General features: G+C 50.8%; 1 protein-coding gene across 1 annotated transcript in view; it reads right to left on the minus strand.

Annotated features, from left to right (window-relative positions):
* Positions 1-26,002, minus strand: part of UNKL (unkempt family zinc finger-like) — a 51,071-nt gene that overhangs the window by 13,090 nt on the left and 11,979 nt on the right. The window contains exons 5-10 of the mRNA XM_014539985.1: positions 19,838-19,973; positions 18,693-18,810; positions 15,265-15,349; positions 14,501-14,586; positions 11,997-12,059; positions 2,437-2,614 (exon numbers count right to left, since the gene is read on the minus strand). Of these exons, the coding sequence (XP_014395471.1) occupies positions 2,437-2,614; positions 11,997-12,059; positions 14,501-14,586; positions 15,265-15,349; positions 18,693-18,810; positions 19,838-19,973 (666 nt within the window). The remainder of the gene's footprint in view (positions 1-2,436; positions 2,615-11,996; positions 12,060-14,500; positions 14,587-15,264; positions 15,350-18,692; positions 18,811-19,837; positions 19,974-26,002) is intronic.

Below are 26,002 nucleotides of genomic sequence, written 5' to 3' on the forward strand. Positions count from 1 at the left end.
GGAATCATGGCTCTCGCTGCTCTTTGCCGCTGGGCGCTTCCAGCAATGAGCTCCTCTGGTTACTATTTTAATGGTCACTGTTTTTAAATTTTATTTATTTTAATCCTCACCTGAGGATATTTTTTCCATTGGTTTTTAGGGAGAGTGGAAGAGAGAGGGAAAGAGAGAGAGAAACATCATGTGAGAGAAAGATTGGTTGCCTCCTGCAGGAGCCAAGACCAGGGCCTGGGGAGGAGAGGAGACTGCAATCAAGGTACATGCCCTTGACCAGAATCCAACCCCGGATCCTTGGGTCCACAGGCAGACGCTCTATCCACTGAGTCAAACCGGCTAGGGTTGATGGTCACTATTTTTAAATATATATTTTTTTATTAATTTCAAAGAGGGAGGGACAATAGGAACATCAATGAGAGAGAATTATTGACTGGCTGCCTTTTGCATGCCCCCTAGTGGGGATCTAGCCGAAAGCAGGGCATGTGCCCTGACTCATAATTGAAGCATAACCTCCTGGTTCATAGGTCAACACTCACAATTGCAGGACTTAATGGTCACTATTATGATGATGATGATGATGATGATGATGTTAATCCTCACCAGAGGATATTTTCCATTGATTTTTAGAGAGAGAGAAACATGGATGTGAGAAAGACACATCGACTGGTTGCCTCCTGCTTCGGGCAGGATGGAGCCTGAAACCCAGGTATGTGCTCTTGACCTGGAATCGAACCCGGGGCCCTTCAGTCCATGGGCTGACACTCTATCCACTGAGCCAAACCTGCTAGGGCAATGGTCACTGTTTTAATCTGAAACCTGTTCATGTGAAGTGAAAGGCAAAGGAAATGAAATCTGTCAAATGACCTGAGATGATTCCACAAAATCCATTAAATACAGAATAGTCTGGAAACCACACCTATTTTTTTAGTTTACTCTAAATGAATAAATGAATACTTTTAAAATGAATTTTGATTCAGTGCATTTGTAATGATATAACCTGAATGAAACTGTACCCCAGGAGGAAACATCCAGTCTACACCTGTTAGTCCCAAAGCACGTCGGTGGTGGGAGTTCTCAGCAGTGGAAACACTGCCCAGCGAGGGCCCTCCTGGGGCCAGAGGGCAGTTACTTCCATAACTGGGGCAGTATTAGGCCATAATTTTACATGTGATCTCAGGAGGGTGAGCATAGAAGACGTGAGGATCACACTGACAGTAGAAGCTCATTATTTTAACAACAGCAACAGAAATGTGTTATCTGTAAATGGAGGCAATGTTGATCCTGATCAAAAATTCACCTCTTTACCTCCTGGTAGTTGGTTCAAGAAATATTTAAGTCAATGAAAGTATACACAGCAAGATGGTCAATGACATACTAAAACAGGCTGAGGACGCCCCTTAGGTGTTAGATAATGACTGCAAAAATTACAGAAATATGTAACTCCAATCTTAAGTCAAACCTGTCCACTGAGGCCCCTTTCAAAGCATAGATGCACCTGGTTCTATATTTCGCTCAGGTGAGCAAAGCCTCATCTATTCAGGGGCAGGAATTTCATTTTCCTAATTAATTTGCTCTTATGCTCAAATTTTACTATTACTACCTTTATATTGGGGAAAAGAAGCTTTCCTTTAAGAATTGTTTGTGCTTATCCATAACAATAAAATTTTGTGCTGCCCAGGCTGGGACTCTTATCGGAGCAGCCGCCGACTCCTGGCCAACAGCCACACCTCCCCAGCCAACTCTGGGACAGAGAGTTTGGAACTTCCAAACAGAAGGCCTTCCCTGAACCTCCCGGTACCAGGACACAGATGTGTGTGAGGGTCAGCTGAGCAATGCAGAGCACCCTCCGCCGGTCCCAGGTGCCCCACCACTCCGATGTGGCCTGAGGGGGCCAAGGGGACAGGCACAGCCCACCACCACCCTCTTAGCTGTCAGTCCATCTTGCTCGTCCCTATATTTTCACCACAGTCCCCACCTGAGCCCCAGGCCTCCATCCAGGTCGTCAGGCAGGTTCCCCCAGCCTGGCTCCAATCACAGGGCTCATCAGTCCACAAACCCTCGCTGACTCCTAGCAGCTAGGGAACCACTATAGTCGGCAGCCGTGCCCACTGCCTTCTGCACTCATCCCTACTCCCTTCCACCCTCGTCATGGCCCCCACCTTCCAGTGCCCTCGCCGTCCCCCCAACTCCCACTTCAATTTCCCTAGAGCCTCCCATTCTCTGCCTTGCCCTGAGGCCTGTGCAGCTGCCCCACCCGAGGGCTCCTCATCAGATCTGCAGCTCCAGCCCCGGGCTGCTGGTGAGGCAGGTATTTCCACGACCAGGTGCCAGACAGCCAAAGTGACAGATGACCAAAATCACAGGTGGGTTTTCCACCTTATTCCCCAAATGCTACAAGGTAAGTGCTAAGAGAAGTCAGGGAAACCAGAGTCTTGGGCTTACCTGGGATGGACTCGAGGGCACTGCCAGTGGGGTCCAGTGGGTGGGCACGGGCCGAGAGAATGGGCAGAGCAGTGGGGGAGGAGCCGCTGGAACCAGCACTGGATGCCAGGCTGGACGCCACGCTGGAGCTCACGCTGGGAGCAAGCGGGTGAACCACTGTAAACACCGCCAGGTGGTTCTGTGCAGAGACACAAACAAGATGAGCAGACGCACCTGCACCGACAAGAGCAGCATGACCTAGTGCAGTCCGGGCAGACAGAGGCACTGGCTAACTCCACCCCCAAAGCAAAAAGTAATGCAAGTGGACTTGACCCCTAAATGTCTACTTATTTACAATGACCTAGACAAGCAGACTCACTAGCTGCCAATCACCCAGGAACAGGAACAAATGTATCTAGGACAGTGGTCGGCAAACTGCGGCTCACGAGCCACATGCGGCTCTTTGGCCCCTTGAGTGTGGCTCTTCCACAAAATACCGACTTCTGTGCATGGGCCACGAAGTTTCAATCACACTATACGTGCGTGCCCGCACGTGGTATTTTGTGGAAGAGCCACACTCAAGGGGCCAAAGAGCTGCATGTGGCTCGCCAGCTGCAGTTTGCTGACCACTGATCTAGGAAGTCTCATGTAATGAACTACTCTGCAGAAAGCAGTTTTCAAAAGTAGACATTCAACACTAGAAAACAAACCACCCACAGACAAAGTAGTTGAGAACCAGCCCTCTTCTGAAAACTGATGACATGGTCCCATAACCTCATTACCGAAGAAAAGTAAAAAATGGGGACATTCACGTTATCTTTATATGATAGACAACAGATGAAACACAGAGAGCTGGCCCAGTCTTGGATGAAGAGCCACAAATGTGCAGGGTGCTGTGCACAAGAAAAGCCTGCAGTGAAAATGCCCCGGGACAGAGCTGGGAGCCAGCCCACACTGCGTTTATTATTTCATTTTATTTTTAAAAAAATTATTTTTATATTACAGTTTACTGTACATTCAATATTATTTGTATTATTTTCAGGTGTATAACATATTGGTTAGACAATCATACTAGGTGTACCAGTTAGTAATGCGGATTTTGTAATCAAAGAAAACATGATAATTTCAAGAGAAACATCAAAAGTGCTTTATTCAAAGTAATTTCATCGCTAGCTACACATTTCCCCCATCTTTCAGGTAATCTGTGGATACCGTCCCAATAGAACTTTTCTTATTTTGAGGCAAACCATTCAGAGACCCAATTTTCCACTTCTTTGTACGTTTTGAAGTGCTGCTCAGAAAGTGTGTGTGCCATCGATCGGAACAAGTGGTCATCTGAAGGAGCAAGGTCTGGTGAATACGGCGGGTGGGTTAATACTTCCCAGGCAAGATCTTTTAACGTGTCTTTAACTGGTTTTGAAGTGTGTGATGGTGTGTTATCATGAAGCAAAATTACTTGCTGTGTCTTCTGGCACATTCTGGTCGTTTTATGATCAAAGCGTGGTTCAAGTTGATTATTTGTTGTTGTTAGCGATCAGTATTAACGGTTTCACCTGGTTTTAGAAGCTCATAATAGTACACCTCACCTTCCTGATCCCCCCAAACGCAGAGAACATTGTCTTCTTTCCGAAGCGATTTGGCCTTGCAGTCGATGTTGATGGTTGACCTGGATCAATCCATGACTTTGTGCATTTGGGATTCTCAAAATAAATCCACTTTTCATTGCCAGTCACAATTTGATGCAAAAAAGAGACTCTCTTTCATACCGTTGAAGCAACATTTTACTGATGACTTTTCGGTTTTCCATTTGTCTTTCGTTCAGTTGATGTGGCACCCATTTTCCTTCCTTTAAAGTCTTTCCCATTGCTTGTAAATGATCGGAAATTGTTTACTGAGCAACGTTTAATATTTCTGCAAGTTGTTTTAGAGTTTGACACGAATCTTGTAATTGTTGGTCTTCAAACTTTTTTGGTTGACCTGGACGTTCTTTGTCTTTCACATCAAAATCATCACTTTTAAAGCGTTTAAACCAAAAAATAAATAAATAAATAAAGCGTTTAAACCAGCATTGACAAGTATCTTGAGATGGAGCATGTTCACCATAAGCTTCCCGAAGTATATGATTACTTTCAGCAGCACTTTTCTTCAAAATAAAGTAATGAATTAGAACTTCCCACAAATGCTCTTTTTTTTTTTTTTTGGCACAAAACTCGACATTTTTAAGTGTTAAAATATCTATGATGTTAACACCTTCAGAAAATGACATATGAAGTTTTAAAGCTTGATGTCAATACAACAAAATAGCATACATATCAAATTGCATATATATCAACATATGTGTAACTCCATCTATTGAAAAAAATCCCCATTATTAACCGGTACACCTGGTATACTTTACAAAGTGTTCCCCCTGATATTCCCAGTGCCCCATTGGTACCATACAGGTTTGTCCCTTCAGCTTTGTCTCCAATCCCGAAACCCCTCCCCTCTGGCAACCATCAGTCTGTTCTCTGTATCTATGAGTCTGTTTCTGTTTTGTTTGTTCATTTATATTGTTCTTTTTATTGATTTTATTTATTTTTAAATAGTTTTATTGATTTCAGAGAGGGAGAAGGAGAAAGATGGAAACATCAATGATGTGAGAGAATCATTGATCAGCTGCCTCCTGCATGCTCCTACTGGGGATTGAGCCTGCAACCCAGGCATGTGCTCTGACAGGCATGTGCCTATGACCTCCTGGTTCATAGGCCGACACTCAACCACTGAACCACACCGGCCGGACCGCACTGAGTTTAAAGGCAGACTCCGAAGTTACTAGGACATCGGGAGTCAGAGCTACATGGAGGTGAAATGATGTGATGTCTGGGTTCTGCCTCAAAATAACACAGAAGTAACCTGGGGTTGGGGCAGCTACAACAAGACCAACGACAAGGTGGGGTTACCAGTTTGTCACCTAAGGGAAGTTTTCCATAATAAGGAGTGTTACTAAGCATTCTGTCAGACAGAAATCTGCAGAGAACAGTTTTTCAAAGTGAATATTACTTGGCCCCACGGCCTGTGTTCACGGGCTCCCAACCCCCTCCACTGGCTTTGCTCAAGAGAGCGCCCCTTGGCAGACCACGGTCCACAGGTGCAGAGACCCTGGAACTGATCACCACTGTATGTTTGAAGTGACAATCCTATATAATAAAAGGCTAATATGCAAATTGACCAAACAGCAGAACGACCAGTCGCTATGACATGCACTGACCACAAGGAGGAAGATGCTCAATGTAGGAGCTGCCCCCTGGTGGTCAGTGCGCTCCCACAGGGGGAGCGCCACTCAGCCAGAAGCCGGGCTCACATCTGGCGAGTGCAGCGGCAGTCAGACATCCCCCGAAGGCTCCTGGACTGCAAGAGGGCGCAGGCCAGGCTGAGCTCCCCCCCCCCCAGTACACGAATTTCATGCACCGGGCCTCTAGTTTAAAAATAAAAACTCAAACTGCAGAAGTCTGGACAGCTGGGTCTCCTACGCTCCCTGAGGTCACCCACAAGCAAGCGTTCCTGTCCCTCCAGCCGTGGAGGTGTGACCACAGGCCCCCCTATAACCCATGGAGGACACTGCAGATGCCCCAAATTAAATCCCACACACAGCCTGACCCGGAGCCACCAGCCTGAGGCACACACTGTGACTTCACTTACCCACACAAATCAAGTCACACTGCAGGAGGACATGCCCCGTGAAAAACATCAGGGACAATTTGTCCTGGAATTTGATGACAACATTCTGTTGGGCCCTTTCACTGAGGCCATGGTAGTTACACACGTACCAGGATGGGCCAAGCATGGGGTCCCCATCACCAAGGGAGTGTGACACACATGGGGAGATGGGGAACCATGCCCATAATAGCTTTGCCCAGTTTATTTTCTTCTTTCTTATGGTAAAATACACTAACATAAAATTTACCACTTTAACTGTTTTTATGTGCACAATTCAGTGGCACTAAGGACATTCACATTGTTGAGCAACATCTCCACCATCCATCTCCATAACTTTCCCATCTTCTCAAACTGAAACTCTGTCCCCATCAAATACTTACTCCCTACCCCTACCTCCCCCAGCCCCTAACACTACCATTCCACTTTCTATCTATATGAATCTGACTCTTCTAGGGAACTCTTATGCATGAAATCATACAATATGTGGTCCTTCGTGTCTAGCTCACTTCACTTAGCAAAGTTATCTTTTTTTATGGACTGAATGTCTATGTCCCTCCAAGACACCAGTGTTGAAGCCCTAACCCCCAGATGACTGTGTTTGGAGACAGGGCAGTGAAGGAGGTGATTAAGGTTAAATGAGGTAGTAAGAGTGGGGTCCTGATCCGATAGGACTGGTAAGACTGGTATCCTTATAAAAAGACAAAGAAATACCAGGGATGTGCACACACAGAGAAATAGAATGTGAGCACATACGAGACTCGGGCAGTCTGTAACCCAAAAGAGAGGCCTTGGAGAAATCAAGCCTGCCTACCCTTTGATTTTGGACTTCCAGCCTCCGGAACTGTGAGGAAATGAATTTGTTATTTTAGCCAGCCAGTCTATGGTGTTTTGTTATGGCCCAAGCTAACAGTCTTGAAGGTTCACCCGAGTTGTAGCCTTTTTAAGGCTGAATAATATTCCACGGTATGTATACACCACAGTTTGCTTATCCATTCATCTGTCGATGGGCACTTCGGTTGCTTCCATCTTTTGGCAATTCTGAATCATGCTGCTATGAACATGGGTGAACAAACATCCCTTTGAGACACTACTTTCAATTCTTTTGGGTATACAGTATATCCAGAGGTGAAATCGCTCCATCATATGGTAGTTCTATTTTCAATTTTTCAAGGTACTACCATACTGTTTTCTAATGCATAAAAGTTGCAATTTCTCCACATTTTCACCAACACCTCTTATTGTCTGTTTTTGTTTCTTACAGCAGCCATCTTAATGAGTATGGAAGTCATATCTTATTGTCAATGTGTTAGATAGGACAAGGATCTCAACGGACAGTTCTAAATGTTATTTCTTGCTAAATGTTAAAATATAGCACAGTATTTTGCAGATGCAGCAGTAAATAGGATAAGCTGAAGGGGGAACTCAAGACATGACAGTAGCCAACTGCAAAAAGCAATCAACATGTCATTGACCAAATAATGTAGGTAAGCAATGGCCAAGCCTCCCTTCGAGGAGGCAGAGCTCTGGATGTGAATCCTCTCTCTCCTTTACTTGCTGCAAGTAAATAAAACTACCTCGTGACAACCACTTCCTGTTTTTTGTTTTTTAATTCTCTCCCGAGGATATTGGTTTTTAGAGAAAAAGGGGGAAGAGAGAGAAAAACATTGATATGACAAGCACCAATCTGTTGCCTCTCATACGTGCCCCAACCAGAAATTGAACCCGCAACCTTTTGGTGTATGGGATGACACTCCAACCAACTGGACCACCCTGCCAGTGCTCACCTCTGTCTTTTTAATTTTATTGACTTTTAGAGGAAGGGAGGGGGAGAGAGAAACATCAATGTAAGAGCATAACATTGATTAGCTGCCTCCTATACGCCCCCTAACAGGGATCAGCCCGCAACCCCAAACATATGCCTTGACCAGGAATCAAACCAGCAACTCTTTGGTGCCCAGGCCAATGCCCAACCAACTGAGCCACACCAGCCAGGGCCTCTTTTTATTTTACTTTTTAAAGATTTTAAATTGATTTTTTGAGAGAAAAGAAGAGAGAGGGAGAGAAACATTGATGTAAGAGCAAAACATCAATCAGCTGCCTCCTGCACATCCCTCATGGGGATCGAGCCCACAACCTGGGCGACCCTTTGGTGCATGGGAGGATGCCGAACCGACTGAGTCACACTGGCCAGGGCTCACCTCTTGCTTTTAAATAAGTACCCCAAGTGGCGAACCCCTTGAGTTTGGTAACAGATGTGAATTGTATTTCCCCAATGACCAGTGGTGTTGAGCATCTTTTAATGTGCTTATGAGCTTTTTGTATATCTGCTTTGGAGAAATGTCTATTCAAGTCCTCGACCCATTTTTCAGTTGGATTGTTTTGTTGCTGTTGAGTTGTAGGAGTTCTTGTTAATTGTGGATGTTAACCCCTTATCAGACACATGATTTGCAAATGTTTTCTCTCATTCCGTGGGCTGCCTTTTCCTCTGTTGACAGTGTTCTTTGACACAAAAGTTTTTTTGTTTTCCAGCATGTTTGTAATGATTTTAGAGAGAGAGGAAGGGAGAGCAAAGGAGAAAAATCGATGTGAGAGAGAAAAATCGATAGGCTACCTCCTACATGCCCCCTATTGGGGACCAAGCAATCCGGGTATGTGCTCGGGCTGGGAATTAAACCGATGACCTTTTGGTGCACGGGATGACACAACCAACTGAGCCACACCGGCCAGGGGACACACAAGTTTTTAATTTTGATGATGTGTGACGTCTATTTTCTCTTTTGTTGCCTGTGCTTTTGGTGTCATATCCAAGAAATCATCACCAACCCCAGTGTCATGAAGCTTTTCCGTCTGCCTGTTTTGAGCGGCAGGCTGGAGGAGAGCCACTTCCACCAACATGAGACACTTGGCCAAGCGGACCCTGGAGTGACTTGGGGTCTCATCCAAGTGACAACCTTGAAAGCGTGCATGTTACAACAGGCTGACGTATTTCAGAGAGAAGGGGGGACAGGAAGACTTAACCAATGAACTTATAGGTATGTATGCAAAACCCACGGACAGACAATAGTGCGGGAAAGGCCTGGGAGGGGATGGGAGCGGGTGGAGGGGATCAATAGGGGGAAAGGGGGTGACATCTGCAATACTTTCCACAATAAAGATGCATTTTTTAGAAGAGCGTGCATGTTAGCGAGGAAACAAGTGCCCCGAGGTGCTCAGGATGATGACTGTCCAACCACGGGGCTTGCACAGGGTGTGCTCTGGGCCTGGCTGCCTTACACTGGGCCTCTCGGGAGGGGCAAGAGTGAGTCCTGGGCTCGGGCACACCGGGGACAGCGTCTCCGGCCTCGGCAGCCCACATGGATCATCTCCTGGACCACGATGGTGCCTCAACGCTTCTGTGTCACGTGCTCCACCACATGTGGCCTGGTAGCAGGCTTCTGAGGAGGAGACCACCAGGAAGGAAGACGGGAATTGGGGAGGGACCAGACCAAGCAGGAATTGAACCACCTCAGTTTATCAACAAAAACTCTGCACAGAGAGGCACTTGGGGCTCCCCACTCTCACCAAATGGCCGAGGCCCCAGAAACAAGAGCCACAGTCAGGGCTGGTAACACAGGGACAGTGGGGACCCATGGACCTGCAGCTGACACAGAGGAGATGGGAGGGGTCCCAGGGATGTAGTAGACCAGCGCCCATGTGCAGGGAAGGGGTCCCCAGGGCAGCCGCCTGTCCGAGAGAGCACTGTGCCGCCTCAGCGTACCCTCCAGCCTTTCTACCTGAGCAGGAATCTGGGGGCAGGGAGTAGGGGGTGGGAGTAGGTCTGGGGGGGGGGGAGGGGGAAGGCGGGCAACCCAAACCTAGCCTAGGGACCCTTGCAGCTGGCCCTTTAATCCTGCCACCCTGGCGCTCGCTGCCCCTGGAGCCAGGCTTTGGGACGGAGTGGACGGGGTCTCTGAGCACAGGCAAGAGCTGGCTTGCAGATGAACGTGGCCAGTTTACTCAGCGCCGAGTGGGGCTGGTGCCACCATGTGAGACACAGCAGCTGGTGGGGGCAGCGGGACCCCCAGGGCGGCTCACACACTGGGACCGCCCACCCTTTCCGGGGGCTGCTGGGCCCTGACTGGCATGGGGGTCCCTCGCCATGCAACTTGGCGAGTCGGCCCCCCGGCTCCTCAGGCCCTCCTCCCGCAGCTCTGAGACAGGCAATGTGCCCACTGGCCACCTTATTCCTCACATGTCATGTTTCAGGTTCTTAATGAACATCTTGTCAACTTTCATCTCTTAAGGAAAAACCATCACAAAATAACTAAGTTGCATTTTTCCTTTCAACTATCCTTCTGCCCCGTTCAAACACCTGCTTCGGAAGCTCTGAAGAGAACACGCGTGACTACAGAAGCTGCTCAGACAGCCATTTGGAGAAAAACCTGCCCTCGGGGGGGGGCGTCCAGAAGACCAGGGAGAAGGGAAGGAGAGGTGCTGTCAGGTAGGAACTTAAAGACCCCCAGACAGTGTTGGCCGGTGAAGTCCTGCCGGAGGTGAGCCCCTGCTGCCTGCCCCCCTCGCCCAGGCCTTCCGGATGTTTTCAGCTCTGCTGGTTACAGGGACGGATAAAAACAAGTGTTCTGAGTCCTTAGGGCACCGGTTTTGAAAAAAAAAAAAGAGGTTTCTCCAGACAGACTAGGTTTGAACAAGCCTGAAAGCTGGGCTGGGCAGAAAAGAGAGAAAGGTCCCAACTTTGTTGAAGCCTCGGGACAGGGGGCTCCGCTGGAAGCTCCCCCTCAGCCTCACTGAGGAGGGGAAACAGTGAGCAACACCCCGAAGAACATCCTGACCATCATCTCAGGATGTGACAATAAGCTGTGGCCTGGAGCAGCGGTCGCCAACCAGTGGTCCATGAGGTCCAAGCCCATGATCTTGGATGCTGTCTGGGCTGACCTGTGTCCCCAGACCCTCCTATGTTGGAGTCCTGACCCCAGAACCCCGAGTGTGACGTTACCTGGACACGGGATCTTTAGCGCCCTGGGAATCAAGTTAAAATTAGAGTGGGTCCTAATCACTGTGACTGGTGTCTTTATAAAAGGGGAGATTTGGAGACAGACCACAGGCACAGGGGAGATGCTGCGAGGAGACAGGGAGAAGCCGTGTCCTTGACCCCAGGACCCATTTCTGTTTCAGCTCCGTCTGCGGTGCTTTGTTACAGCGGCCCCAGCACACTGATCAGAGCAGCTACTGGTGCTCGTCTTCCCCGCGGGGGAAACTTTCAAAGGTTTGGGTCTTATTTCCAAGGTATAGGCAGACCTTGTTTTATTGTGCTTCGCAGATGTTGCCTTTTTTTTTTTTTAACAAACTGAAGGCAAAACCCTCCAGCAGGAAAAAGATTACAACTCACCTAACCGATATACTCGCTTTATTGCAGTGGTCTGGGAGCCAAACCACAATTTCTCCAAGGTCTGCCTACACAATGCAATGTTTTAAACATTAAAACAAAGGATGCATGGAACAGACGACTTTAAGAAGATAATGAAAAACACAGTTAAACGCCCTGGCTGGGTAGCTCAGCTGGTTAGAGCATCATCCCGATACCAGGTTGCAGGTTTGATCCCCAGTCAGGGCACAAACAAAAGATGAGTGAATGCATAAATAAGTGGAACAACAAATTGATGTCTCTCTCTCTCTCTCTCTCTCTCTCTCTCTCTTGCTCTTTCTGTCTCACACAATCTCTCTCATCAATAAACTAACTAAGTAAATACGTAGTTAAATTCCACGTGAACATTAACCGGCCACTTTGTGCCAGGAGTGAGCATGACCAAGTTAGGAAGCCATAACCCAGGCCTGCTGTCCCGCGACCACAGGATGATGGAAATCCCATCCCAGGAGAATGGTACCTGCTTACTGTCGTGCTCACTGGCTTTCTGGCTGCCGTCAGCAGGTGAGTCCCTCCACTTTGCCTGCAACAGAAAAAAGAAAACACAGTTGATTAAAAATAAAAATACACAGAGACCCAAGCTTTGACAAGTACTAAAGTCTCATAACATAGAGAAAGCATTCAGATCTGCTAGCTCTGCATCGGTCCTCCTGGATTCCATTTCTTACGCCTGGACTTTGACCTTTGACCTCCAGGCTAGGCTGTGTGAAGGTAGCATGTCAGCTCCGTGCACCCTGAACCCACAATGGGGACAAACCCCAGACAAGCCTTTCACTACAGGGGTCCCCTTTAAGAGCTGGGGAGTTTTGGAAAGACTGACACCTGAGGCCAAGAATGACTTAGGGCAATTTCCTCCCCACCCCTGTGCAGGGGGCCCCTCCCCTCCCCTTCCAGAACACCACCTCTTTCTTTTGTTCTTTTTTTGTTAATCCTCACCCAAGGATATTTTTTCATTGATTTTTAGAGAGAATGGAAGGGAGGGGAGAGGCAGAGAGAAACATTGATATCAGAGAGACACATCGATTGGTTGCCTCCTGCACGTCTGGCCGGGGAACCTGCAACCAAGGTACATGTCCTTGATTGGAATCGAACCTGGTACCCTTCAGTCCATAGGCCGACACTCTGTCCACCGAGCCAAACCGGCTAGGGTGAGGAGACTGGGTATCGAGCCTGCAACCCGGCATGTGCCCTGACTGGGAATTGAACCAGTAATCTCTTGGTGCAAGGGCCAACACTCAACCACTCAGCCATACCGGCTGGGCTCAAATCATTTTAATGAACATTTCTTAGAGGATTTTAGCTTCTTCCTCATTTTTCACTCCCAGCCCTCGGGTCCATGTGAATTGTCTCATGGAAAGACAACCAGTTGTCATGGAAAGACAACAGGGCTGAGTCCAGCTAGAGAGGTGGTGGCTGCATGCTGTGAATGCACAAGATGCCACTGTTGTCCGGCTGGTGTGGCCCAGTGGTTGAGCGTCGACCTATGCACCAGGAGGTCACGATTGGATTCCTGGTCAGGGCACATGCCGGGGTTTCGGGTTCAATCCCCAGCCGATCAATGATTCTCTCTCATCACTAATGTTTCTATTGCTCCCTCTCTGAAATCAATAAAAATATACATATAAAAAAAAGATGCCACTGTTCACTTTGAAATGATTAAATTTGCATATGTGAGTCTCTCCCAATGTAACCGAAGACCTGTGAGGTGGCAAATCCAGGTGCAGCCCTTCCTACCCTTCCTAAGTGCTGGAGGGGCTCCCAGAACCCGGACCCTAAGTGCGGGCCTGACCCAGGGGGACCCTCAGTGCGGGCCTGACCCAGGGAGGAGGATGGGCTCTCCTGCAAGAGCAGCCCAGCTCGCTGCCAAACTGAAGGAATTCAGCCTCATCTGCAGCCAGATGCCTTTCTTGGTGACTCCAACAGGACAAATGGAAACACTCATGCACCCACGTCACCGAGCTCGCCTGAGGAAGAGGGTCCTCTCTGCCCCCTCAAAACACCCCGCGTGAGGGCACCATAGGAGGCCACGGCCTTGGCAGTGAGGGTGGGACACCAGGTCTGAACCCTGTCCCCACCATCGTACTCTGTCCTCAGCGACATGGAGGTCCTAACCCAGGAGGGCCATCAGCTCCCAGAAGTGACCCCCCATCTCTCACTGCCCGGCAAACCTCTAGGACCACCCTGACTGAGACCCGGGGGTGCTCAGGGTCAGGGACCTGCCCACGCCCGCCCTCAGCCAGCACCTCCCCTCCCAGGGGGCAGACAGCCCTGAGAGGACCCTGCTGGAGGTGGGCCCTTCCTTTACGGTCAGCCCAAGACCGTGCATGCACGTGCGGGCAATATGCAAGCGCCTGGCAAACGGCAATCCTCTAGCGCAGCGGTTCTCAACCTGTGGGTCACGACCCCTTTGGCGGTCGAACGACCCTTTCACAGGGGTGGCCTAAGACCATCCTGCATATCAGATATTTACATTACGATTCATAACAGTGGCAACATTACAGTTATGAAGTAGCAACGAAAATAATTTTATGGTTGGGTCACAACATGAGGAACTGTGTTAAAGGGCCAGAAGGTTGAGAACCACTGCTCTAGCGCAGCCGTGGGCAAACTACGGCCCGCGGGCCGGATCAGGCCCGTTTGAAATGAATAAAACTAAAAACAAAAAAGACCGTACCCTTTTATGTAATGATGTTTACTTTGAATTTATATTAGTTCACACAAATACTCCATCCATGCTTTTGTTCTGGCCCTCCGGTCCAGTTTAAGAACCCATTGTGGCCCTCAAGTCAAAAAGTTTGCCCACCCCTGGTCTAGCGTCTTCTAGGAGCTGCCAACCCCAAAGCAGATTGTCTTAAACCGCGTTACTCAGGAAGCACAACCATCTGCCCCTTACAATTTGATTAGAAACCAAAGGATGGAGTCAGCCGCCCCCCAGGCAGCCCCCTCGGGGCACCACCCACTCACGTTTCCAGGTGGGCCGCTGCTGGCCGTGGAGCCGCTGGTGGGCGTGAGGTCTCGGCAGCCCCAGTCGGTGGCCATTCCCAGGTTCTCTGGGGAAAGGGAGAGCAGGCTGTGAGTGGCTGCTGGTTTCGCAGGGTCGTTGGCTAAAGGATCCCCTACAATTAGGGAAAGAGCCTGCACTGGCCTCTGAGAGGGCGTCTGAAACACCCGGGAGCTGTCAGGGCAACAGGACCCTCCAGTCTTCGGTGTGAGCCTCGAGTGATTTGAGCATCAGAAAACAATGTGAAATTCAGCAAGAACAGCCAACCTCCCCACCCAAAGAACAAGCAGAAAGTAAACTGGAGCTGGCCACTATACACACACCTGGATCCCAACTCGCAGGCGTTTAGGAGGAAGCCGAGGAACACCAAGGGGGAGGGCCGGTGTGCGTGCACCCCCGTCGCAGAGGCTCGTTTCTGCCTTTGGGAACATTCTATGGGCCCATCTGGCCTTCAATACTAGCCCCGACCCACACAAACCCGTGCCAGTGCCCAGCCACTGTACTCAGGAGCCCGAACACCTGGAGGCAGGGCCCCTCTGGGCCCCACAAGGCCCAGCCTGCAACAGCTCCCACCCCAGGAACCCTGAAGGCATGTGGGGCGCTTCCACCTGCTCCCCCATCCTGAGAGCCTGCTCAGGATGAACAGAGTCTATGAGCCTGTGCGCTGTCTCCCCTGATGGGCTTGCGGCAGCGGCTAAGCCAGAGCCCACTGGGCGTCTGTACTTACTTTCCACATGTGCGAAGGCACAGAAAGGACCCCGAGGGCAGTAGCCGGTTTGGCGCATGTCGTTGCACTTTGTGGATTTGTAGATCTAGGAACAAACATAAAATAAAGTGGAGACTCGATTGGAAATGGGTTTCCGTGGGCAGCCCAGAGAGGATGCACCACAACATAGAGAACTAAGCTCCCAATCGCAGCAGGAATCTTCGGAAGAGAGGGGTGTGGGCGTGGCCCCCTCCCTGAAGGCCCGCAGTCCCTAATCCCCTCCTCGGCACAGGGCCAGCCAGTCCGGGGAACGAGGGCCTGGAGCACCTGTCCTTAAAGCCACACACTCAGCTTCTCCACATGGCGTTTTCTGAAAGATGCACCTGCTTCAGTGCCTGGTACACAGCAGGTGCATTTCAAGAAATGCCTATTAAATGAACACGTGTCCATCCCATGACCAGACCCAATCCACCCCACTTGGGTCGAAGATACTCTCATGCTGTCCACAACACCGGGGTCTGGCCCCGCAGCACATGGGACCCAGGAGGAGCAGACCAGCCTCAGGGCTGCAGATGCACCTTGTGGGCATTGCCACGGCAGGATCTCTGCACTCCTGCCCAGACCCCACACCAGCCGTGGGCAAACTACGGCCCGCGGGCCGGATCAGGCCCGTTTGAAATGAATAAAACTAAAAAAAAAAAGACCGTACCCTTTTATGTAATGATGTTTACTTTGAATTTATATTAGTTCACACAAACACTCCATCCACTCCATCCATGCTTTTGTTCCGGCCCTCCGGTCCAGTTTAAGAACCCATTGTGGCCCTCGAGTCAAAAAGTTTGCCCACCCCTGCCCCACACCGACACCTCACCACCCTCCTTCCTTCCCCACCTGCTCAGTCCCCTTGACTCAACTGTCTGCTAGGCAACCACGCCAACAAAAACAATTTCAAAGGGTCTCAAATTCACTAAAAACATCAGGAAGCTACATGTCATTGTATGTGCATTTTAAAGCACAGCACTTTCAGGAAACAAAATGCAATCACCACCCTTTGGATGGGTCCCCACCCCTTCCTGCAGCCCAGGGCGCCTCAGGTGGCACAGCCACGCGCTCCCTCACTCTGGCGCCTGCTTTCATGCCCAGGACAGCCTCTAGTGCACCCAGCGCTAGGCTTGCTGGTGCTCAGTGACCCCTGAGGGAAGGTCATGCTAACTATTCTGAGTTTTGTCTTGCTTAAGCGTCAACAAATGTAATGTATGCACCAAGGCGTGTGTGTAAAAACAGATGGACACCCCAGAGCTAACGTGGTATGTGACAAAGGACATCACAGGTCAATCAGTGTGGCTGCAACTCCACAGGCAGGCCTGAAATAAAACCAGGTGCAAATGCCCCACTGATTCACTTGTTTTCTTCTCTGTTAAGTCACAACATTAAGAGTAAACACAGTTAAGTAAAAATTCACTGGTGTCCACGGGTTTTCAGTCCCAATTCTGCACCTACATGAGCCATATAAAAAGAAGAGAATGAGCCCTGACCGGTTTGGCTCAGTGGATAAAGCGTCGGCCTTTGGACTGAAGAGTCCCAGGTTCAACTCCGGTCAAGGGCATGTACCTTGGTTGCGGGGACATCCCCAGTGGGGGAAGGGGTGCAGAAGGCAGCTGACTGATGTTTCTCTCTCATCGATGTTTCTCTCTATCCCTATCCCTTCCTCTCTGTAAAAAAAATCAATTAAATACATTTTAAAAAAGAAAAAAAGAGCATGAGCCCTGGCCAGTGTAGCTCTGTGGTCGGAGCATCGATCCGTGCACCAAGGAGTCGTGGGTTTGATTCCCGGTCAGGGGCATGTACCTGGATTGCAGGTTCAGACCCTGGCCCTGGGCAAGGGTGGAAGACAACTAATCAATGTGTCTTTCTCACATCATGTTTCTCTCTCCCTCCCTCCCTTCTATTTAAATCAACTGAAAAATGTCCTTGGGTGAGGATTAACAAAACAAAACAAAACAAAAAAAAGAAGAGCATGAGTGTGGGAAACAGATAAGAACCAGAGTGCTGAGCCACAGAAATGAATGGCGCAGTCGTGACCTCAGGGTGAGAGCCAGGTGAGGTGAGACTTTTTATTCAAACACTTCTGGTGTGAACAGGCACAGCATTTTTTCTGAGGAGTTTTCCAAACTCCAATGAAGAAATGATCATGTGACTAGAAGAGGAGAAAATAAAAACTTGAGACCGGCTGTGGTGGGGCCTGAAATGCAGGTCTAGGCTTGAGAGAGAAGGCCCGGAGGTGAAGGCTAGACTTTTATCCAAGTTCACACAAGCCCGATGCCTGCGTGCTCAGCACCAGCTCAGTGCCTTCCTCCCAGCGCCCGAGGCAGCCTTTTGCCCGAGGAGGACAACTCACTCCTGACCAGGCTGTGCAGGCCCCCGGCAGCCCTCCACCGCCACCCACTGGCCCTGCCTCCCCTCTAGGCCCGTGGAGTTCAGCACATGAGCCCACCCCTCAGTTCACAGGGATCAGCACACACACTACCACCCCTGTGGGTGGACATCCACCCTCTCACCCTCTCACCCTCGACCCCTCCCGCAGCCCAGCCCTGGCCCCCACCCTCCTTGGGCCCCGTGCTCTCCTGCGAACTCAGGCTCTGAAGGGGGCTTGTTGGCTTAGTCGTTTTGAACACAAATCCACGTGAGCTCTGGCTAGCTGAGCAGGCTCTGGGGGTCACACCCTGCACGATCCAAAGGAAGGACCGACCTTGACAACTCCTGGGAGGTGACCTCGGTGCCCCTCGAACGTCTTGTTCGGTAAGTGTCTATTTGCCTGGCCTTGGCCACCCTGGATAATGACAATGTGACCTACGGCGGGGGCCCTGGACCCCACGGCATCAACTCAACCCAGGTCAGCTACGTCTCCACAGTCGACTCCCAACAAAAACCCGAGACACCAAGGCTCAGGTGACTTCCTGGTTGGCAACACTCTGTGCTGACCCCAAAGGCACTGGGAGAAGTGAGTGTCGTCCGTCATTCCCTGGGAGAGGACAGCTGGAAGCTCACGCTGGGCCTCCCCAGGCCCTGCCCCCTGGGGATCCTGCCCTTTGCTGACTTCACGCTGTACCCTTACAGTGCAACGAGCCCTAACTGCGGACCCAATGGCTTTGCTGAGCCCTGTGAGTCTCTAGAGCAGTGGTTCTCAACCTTCCTCATGCCGCGACCCTTTAATACAGTTCCTCATGTTGTGGTGACCCCCAACCATAAAGTTATTTTCGTTGCTACTTCATAACTGTAATTTTGCTACTGTTATGAATCGTAATGTAAATATCTGATATGCTATGTGTGTTTTCCGATGGTCGCGACCCACAGGTTGAGAACCGCTGCTCTAGAGGGACCCCCCAAACATAGCAAGGATCCACCAGACCCACCCTCTCCAGGCTATGGAGCCCCGCCTCCCCGCGTACCTCAGGGTGGAACTGCTGCTCCGTGCGTGAATGGCAGTACTGACAGCTGTCCCCACTGTCACACCTGGAGGGCTCACCCCACTCATCGCCGTGCTTCACGCTGGGGCACGGAGTGGACCTGGGCGACAGGGGGAGTCACAGGAGGGTCTAGAGGAGACCAGCTTTGTGCGTGCCGGGGGTGCTGGTCTACCCGCCTGCCGCCGGGCTCGCCTCTCAGGACGGTGCACCCACAGGCACACGGCCCTGCAAGGGCCGGCCCCTTTCCCTCTGAGGACAGGCAAGAGTAGGGTGAGTGCCATCTGGACCCAGACAGTACTCAGGAGCCCCGGGGTTATTTTCCACAGAAACTAAAGGGAGTCAAAGTCGGGGCTCCCCACGCTGGCGTGAGCAGCATCTCGAGGAAGCGGCCGGACCTCCCGAAGCCAGGAGGCGGCGAGCCCATCTTTTCTCGAGGTTGTTTCAGAATTGGATGTGAGGCCCTGGCGGCTTGGCTCAGTGGATAGAGCGTCGGCCTGCGGACTGAAGGGTCCCAGGTCAGATCCCAGCCAAGGGCACATGCCTGGGTTGCAGGCTCGATCCCCAGTAGGGGGCGTGCAGGAGGCAGCCCATCAATGATTCTCTCTCGTCATTGATGTTTCTATCTCTCTCTCCTTCTCCCTTCCTCTCTGAAATCAATAAAGAAATTTTTAAAAATTGGATGTGAGACTTTTCCCGCCTACACTATGAAAAGTCTAACCGAAATCCTCCCTTTGTCGTGTACTTGGCAGCATTATTGTAACTTGTTTGGTTTCATAGAAAAAATACCACCAGTGTAAGTAAGACTTTTTGTTTTCTTGTTTTTTTTAATCTTTATTTTCTAACCCTTCCATATGCAGTAAACTCACTTTACCTTCTCCAGCTAATATTTGGTCACTAATACTTACAGCCTACTAAGTTAGGCTCTCTGCTCCCTGACTGTGAAATGACTCAGAGGAAGAACAATGACAGGTACCCAACTCTCCAGGAAGACAGCGGGTCCCCCAGGCAAGGGAGGTGGCAGCAGGTAAGCAGAGGGGCTCTTTGCTCAAAGGAAAAGCGGGACAGGAAGCTCAGGGCCTGGAGTAGGAAGGAGGCAAAGGCCCAGGGGCCTGTGGGCACGGGCTCACCGATACTGGAACCTCCTGGGGTTCCGCCGCCTGTCCCTGCTGTTGTGGTAGTGGGGACACGCATAGCCCTGGCGGCAGAGGCGTGGCGGCTTCGGGCACTGCTCGGTCTTGTAGCTGCCCAGCACGAAGTTGGTGTCTGAAAAACAGGAGTCCACATGTAAACGAATACACGCATGCTCACAGCACATGTGTTCATAGCAGCCCTAGTCATACAGCCAAAAGGATGCACAACCAAGTGTCCGTCCACAGAGGAAGGAAGAAACACAGTGTGCTCCATCCGTCCAGAGGCATAGTATTCGGCCATGAAAAGGAATGAAGCACGGACCCAAGCTAGTGTGGGTGAACCTCAAACACATGATGCTCAGTGCAAGAGGCTACACACAAAAGACCACGTATGTGTGATTGCTCTTATCGGGAATGTGAACAGGCAACTCCACATACAGAAGGTAGACGAGTGGTTGCCGGGCTGCGGGAGGGGAGAGGAGGGAGTGACTTATGATGGCTATGGGGCTGCTGTGGGGAAGCCAGACAGAGTGTGGAACCAGAGAAAGGTGGTGGTTGCACATTTGAATAGACCACAAACCACTGAAACGCACACTTTAAAATGGTTCGCTTTAGCCCTGGCATAAACAATGGGCTCTGGGTGATCATGCGTTGACACAGGTTCAAGACTATACCCAGCGTCCCTCTGTGGTGGGGACGTGGGCATGTGGGGGCACAGGGCTCTCTGTACTTTCCACTCATGTCAAACCTAAAACTCCTCTAAAACCTAAAGTCTATGTTCTAAATGATTAACTTCATGTATCTGGATTTTATCTCCAAAGCAAAACACACAGAAAGCCACCAGCGTCATTTAAAAGCAGTAACCAGTCCCAGCTGGTTTGGCTCAGTGGACAGAGCGTCAGCCTGCGGACTGAAGGGTTCGATTCTGGTCGAACATGCCGCACATGCCGGGGTTGCGGGCTCGGTCCCCAGTGGGGGGCGTGCAGGAGGCAGCCAATCAATGATTCTCTCATCATTGATGTTTCTATCTCTCTCTCCCTTCTTCTCTAAAATCAATAAAATATATATATATATATTTTTAAAAAAGCAGTAACCAATGAGGATTCCTAAAACTCCTATCCTCTCTTGGGCTGGTTAATAACTGATACCTTATTACATATGCTGGGTTTTATTTCAATTATAGCTGACATTCAATAATATTTCATACTAGTGTACAGCACGGTGGTTAGGCATTTACACAATTTATGAGTGATCCCCCCGATAAGCCTAGTACCCACCTGACAGCAGACACAGTTATTATAATTCTGACCATAGTCCCTATGCTGTACTTTACATCCACGTGACTATTTTGTAACTACCAATTTACTTATTAATATGCTGTTGTTTTTAAATACATCTGCTCGGTGGGCTAAGCACTGGTAGCTGAGGAACCAGCAGGAGGGAAGGAGGGAGATTGGGAGGGGCGAGTCCTGCCCATGGTGCAGGTGAGAGCAGCAACGCTATGCACAGGGTACGTTACATGACCATACCACCCGTCCAGGCCACATTCAGCTTCAGATTGCTTCTTACATGACAAGTGATGCTAGCCACACAGCAGGGCATAGAGACAACCAAAGGGGTTTGGGCAACAAGAAAGCTGACTTTAAGAAAATAAAAATTTTAAGACATTTATTCACAAGTATTGACTGAGTGCCTGGGATAGATATGAGGTCCTGTGCCAAGTGGCATGAAACACACATAAATGAACTGCATGACAATAACTGTGAGACACGGAGGCTCACAGGTGTCCTTGAGTAGGTGAATGGTAAATAAACCACAGTCCATCCACACAAGGGAATATTATTCAGTGACAAAAGAAATGAGTTATCAAGCAATGAAAAGACAGGAAGGAACCTTGAATTCATATTACTAAGTGAAAGAAGCCGGTCTGAAAAGGCCACACCTGGATGATTCTGGAAAAGGCAAAACTACCGGAGACAAAACAATGGAGTAAAGATCAGTGGTCGTCCGGCCGGTGTGGCTCAGTGGTTGAGTGTCGACCTATGAACCAGGAGGTCACGGTTCAATTCCCGGTCAGGGCACAGTCCCCAGTAGGGTGTGTGCAGGAGGCAGCCAATCAATGATTCTCTCTCTCTCTCTCTCTCCCTCTCCCTTCCATAAAATACATTTTTTTCAAAAAATATATTTTATTGATTTTTTACAGAGAGGAAGGGAGAGGGATAGAGAGTTAGAAACATCGATGAGAGAGAAACATCAATCAGCTGCCTCCTGCACGCCCCCTACTGGGGATGTGCCCGCAACCAAGGTACATGCCCTTGACTGGAATCGAACCCGGGACCCTTGAGTCCACAGGCCGATGCTCTATCCACTGAGCCAAACCAGTCAGGGCGCATAAAATACATTTTTAAAAAGAGAAAAGCTCAGTGGTCTCCAGGGGGTGGGGGGACAGAGGGACGACTAGGCTGACAGAGAATGTTTAGGGCAGTGACACTACTCTGTGCGATGCCACATGAGTAGATACACATCATTATACATTTGTCCAAATCCAGAGAATGGACAGCACCAGGGCTAACCCTACAGTAAACTGTGGAGATTAATAATAATGCATCACTCTTGGGTCATTAACTGTAATAATGTACATAATGCAAGATGTTCAAACTGAGGGAACCTGGGAGGGGGACATGGAAACTCTGTACTATCCGTGCAAGTGCAAATTTTCTGCAAACCAAAAACTTCCCTAAAAAAATAAAATCTACGGCCCGAGCTGTTTGGCTCAGTGGATAGAGCATTGGCCTGGGGACTGAAAGGTCCCGGGTTCGATTCCAGTCAAGGGCAGGTGCCTGGGTTGTGGGCTCGATCCCCAGTAGGGGGCGTGCAGGAGGCAGCCAATCCATGATTCTCTCTCATCATCGATGTTTTATCTTTCCCTCTCCCTCTCTGAAATCAATAAAAATATATTAAAAATAAATAAAAAATTAAAATAAAATGAAATCTACTAATTAACAATCTAAACCACCACCTATGGGTGAAAAACAAAAACATAGAAAGACAGTGTGCAATGGCTCTTCTGAAGAAGAAGGTGGTTTCAGCGCCACTGGTGGTGTCTAGCCCAGCGGTCGCCAACCTTTCGGGCCTCAGGGATCACCAGTGGTCCGCGGACCGCCGGTTGGCGACCGCTGGTCTCGAGCACTTGGAAAACGGAAGCCAGAGCACCTGAACCAGACAGACTCCTGACCCAAACCCAGGCGCAGGCACCAAGGTTACTCCGTAGGGCCCTGCGAAGCTTCGGGCCAGCCTGCCATCCCCTCCTCCCACTGTCCTTCCTCAAGCTCAGCCCCTGATGGTTCTGGGGACCGTCACCCACACCTGCGCTGTGAACCAGAGCACCGGCTTTAGCAGGTAGAAGTCAGGGAGGGCTACCAGGTGGGAAACAAGAAATGGAACCTTCTCAAAGGCGTTTTCCAGAAAAACAGAACAATCCCGAGTGAAGCACTTATCCTCGATGCTAGGAAGCGGGGAGCTGTGGGCACACAGCGTTTCCCGTGGGGAGATCTGCCCCCACCAGTGACATCACAACATGGGGAGGACCTCAACAGCACACGCGGTCGCCCTGAAACTTGGAGTAGGGTCCCTGGGCCCCCTCCACATCCCAGACGAGGCCAAGGCCATGGTCCTCAGTGCTGGTTCAGCTGGGGGCCCAGTCCCGAGTCCTCGGTGCTGGCCACGCAGGTGCCACACACAGTGCCAGGGCCAGAGCGGGGGAGCAGGAGGCGGGAGGGGAATCCGGAAAGGCCTGTGCCATCACCTTTATTAATTCACCTCTGGAACCGCAGCGCCAGCACAGACATTCTGTGAGCAGAGGAACTCACTGCTCACGGGACTACAGTCCCGCAGTGTGGTTCATGCATGTGAGAGTCAGTGAAGGAAGTTGGGGGAGACACAGCATTACTTAGAGGGGTTTTCTTAAACCCTCACTGCTCTTTGGGATGCTCCGGAACAGGCAAATCCAAGGAGACAGAACGCAGACCAGTGGGGGCCAGGGACCAGGGAGGGACTGCTTAATGGGGACCGAGTTTCCATCCAGGGTGATGGAATGTTCTGGAATTAGAGAGTGTTGGTCGCACAACATTGGGAATGGACTAAATGCCACTGAATCGTTCACTTTAAAGTGGTTAAAATGACAAATTTATGTGATGTGTATTTTACCACACAAAAAAGATTTCACTGCCCATCGCCATCATGTGTGGAGGCTGCCAGGGGTAGGGCCCCCCAGTCCCAAGGGATACGGCCATAGTTCAAACAAACCCCAGGGACCTAAGGCTGCTGATCTGAGGGCCACGCAGAGGCCCACAGGGCAGGGCAGGCAGAGCCATGAACAGCAACCCAGTTCTGGGAGGGCCCATGTGGGAAGGAGCTGTTCCAGTTGTGCACCCTCCCCCCAGAGAAGCCGTGGTGTGAAGTGGCCGGGGGACCGGATGCCTGGGTTCAGACCCCCTCAGTCCCCACAGCCCCCAGGACTGAGGGTAAAGTACTCGCCTCAATGAGTCCCAGTTTCCCCATCTGATCTACCAACGAGGGCAATGAGGTCCTCTGCAGAGGTCACTTTACAAACAGGGCTCAGGGCTCCCCTGCCCACCCTCAGTGGCGGCCATGGGGTTACCTTGCCACCGGGGGTCCTCGCCCAGGATCTTCTCGATCATGGCCTGGCTGGCTAAGACCCCAGGCTGCAGATCAGGGATGCCATCCCCACCGCCGAGCTGGCCGTTCTGCAAGGCTTCCTGGGCCTGCAGCTCCCTGCGACCAAACAACACAGCGATTACGGCTCTGGAGGGTGTCCAAGCCCTTCCCGAAGGTGAGAGACTCACTCGGTTCTATCACTTTAAGGAGACCCCATATGTCCCCGGAGAGGCTGGCGGCCTGGGGGGTTCAGGACAGTATCCTGCGTCCTCGGGCACCCCCTGCCCTGGGACAACGGTCTCGACCCAAATCCTAGTGACTTGAGAGCTGGGTGGTGTTTCGTAGGGATTCGCTCATCGCCCTCACCCCCTAGGGAGCTCCATGTTGCACGAGTCAGAAGGAAGGAAACTTTTTAGAATAAAATCAAAGCCCAGCAAAAGAGCTGCTTAGGACCAGTGCTGCCTGAAACTCTGGGGAAGTGAGCTGGTTCCCCGCCTGCCCGGAGCGGGACGCCCACTCACCGGATGTCACACACCGGGGGCCGCAGGTCCAGGGGCCCGTGGGCGAAGGCACAGTGCGGCCCGTTCTTCACGCAGTGGCCCCGGGCGTCGGTCTCGTGGATGCACGTGCCCGTCTTGTAGTAGCGCAGGTGGTACTTGCGCTCGGTGTCGCCGGTTGTCCGGTGCAGGTACGGACACCTGGGGAGCAGAGGGGGGGACACAGGCCGTCTGGGCCTCAGGGCCTGGGGACAACCTCAGCGCCAACCTGCTCCACTTCTCCTTCGCGCCCGGCAGCAGCTGGCTCTTGTTCTCCTTCCCTCGGCTATCTGCTCTCCCCGAAGGATGGACATCACTGCTGGACCACTTGCCCCTGATCTGGAAGCCTTGCCCAGGGCACTCCGACCCCCACACATCCCTCAGTTATACATGGTAGAAAACACAACACCGAGTTTCCCTGAAAACCATCCTGGATAATTTCTTGAACAAAGTGTAGAAAAATAAAGTTCACTTCCAGGCCTCAGCCACGTCACTCATGTTTCCTGACAGGCGTTACCAAATAGAGTGGGTGGCCGCTCCCATCCCCCATCCAGGCACCTGAAGGAGGGAGGGACGGAATCTGGGGAGAAACATGGGAGCCGGGCCATGGCTGGAGGAGGACGCTGGTGGGAGACAGGCCAGGAGAGAAGCGAATGGGGATGGAGGGATGAGAGGGGCAGTCACACAGGCCAGGGGCGGCTGCGAGCCGCTCGCTCCCTGAGAGAGTCACACGGTCTCAGGCTGCCGAGCAGTGACCCGGTCCCACGCTGCAGGGAGGCAGCAGCTGCAGACGTGGCTGAGAAGGATTCAGTCCATGTGCAACATGGGACTGCGCCTGCCGTGAGGTGGGTCCCCCAGACAAGGCACCCGGCAGGAGGGGAAGAGAGACACAAGGGATCCTTGTGGCAATGACCCCTTGAGCAGCCTGAGAGTCAAGGCAGGGCCAGTT

The sequence above is a fragment of the Myotis brandtii genome, unplaced genomic scaffold (genome assembly GCF_000412655.1).
Source record: "Myotis brandtii unplaced genomic scaffold, ASM41265v1 scaffold233, whole genome shotgun sequence".
In the NCBI taxonomy this organism is placed as follows: domain Eukaryota; kingdom Metazoa; phylum Chordata; class Mammalia; order Chiroptera; family Vespertilionidae; genus Myotis; species Myotis brandtii.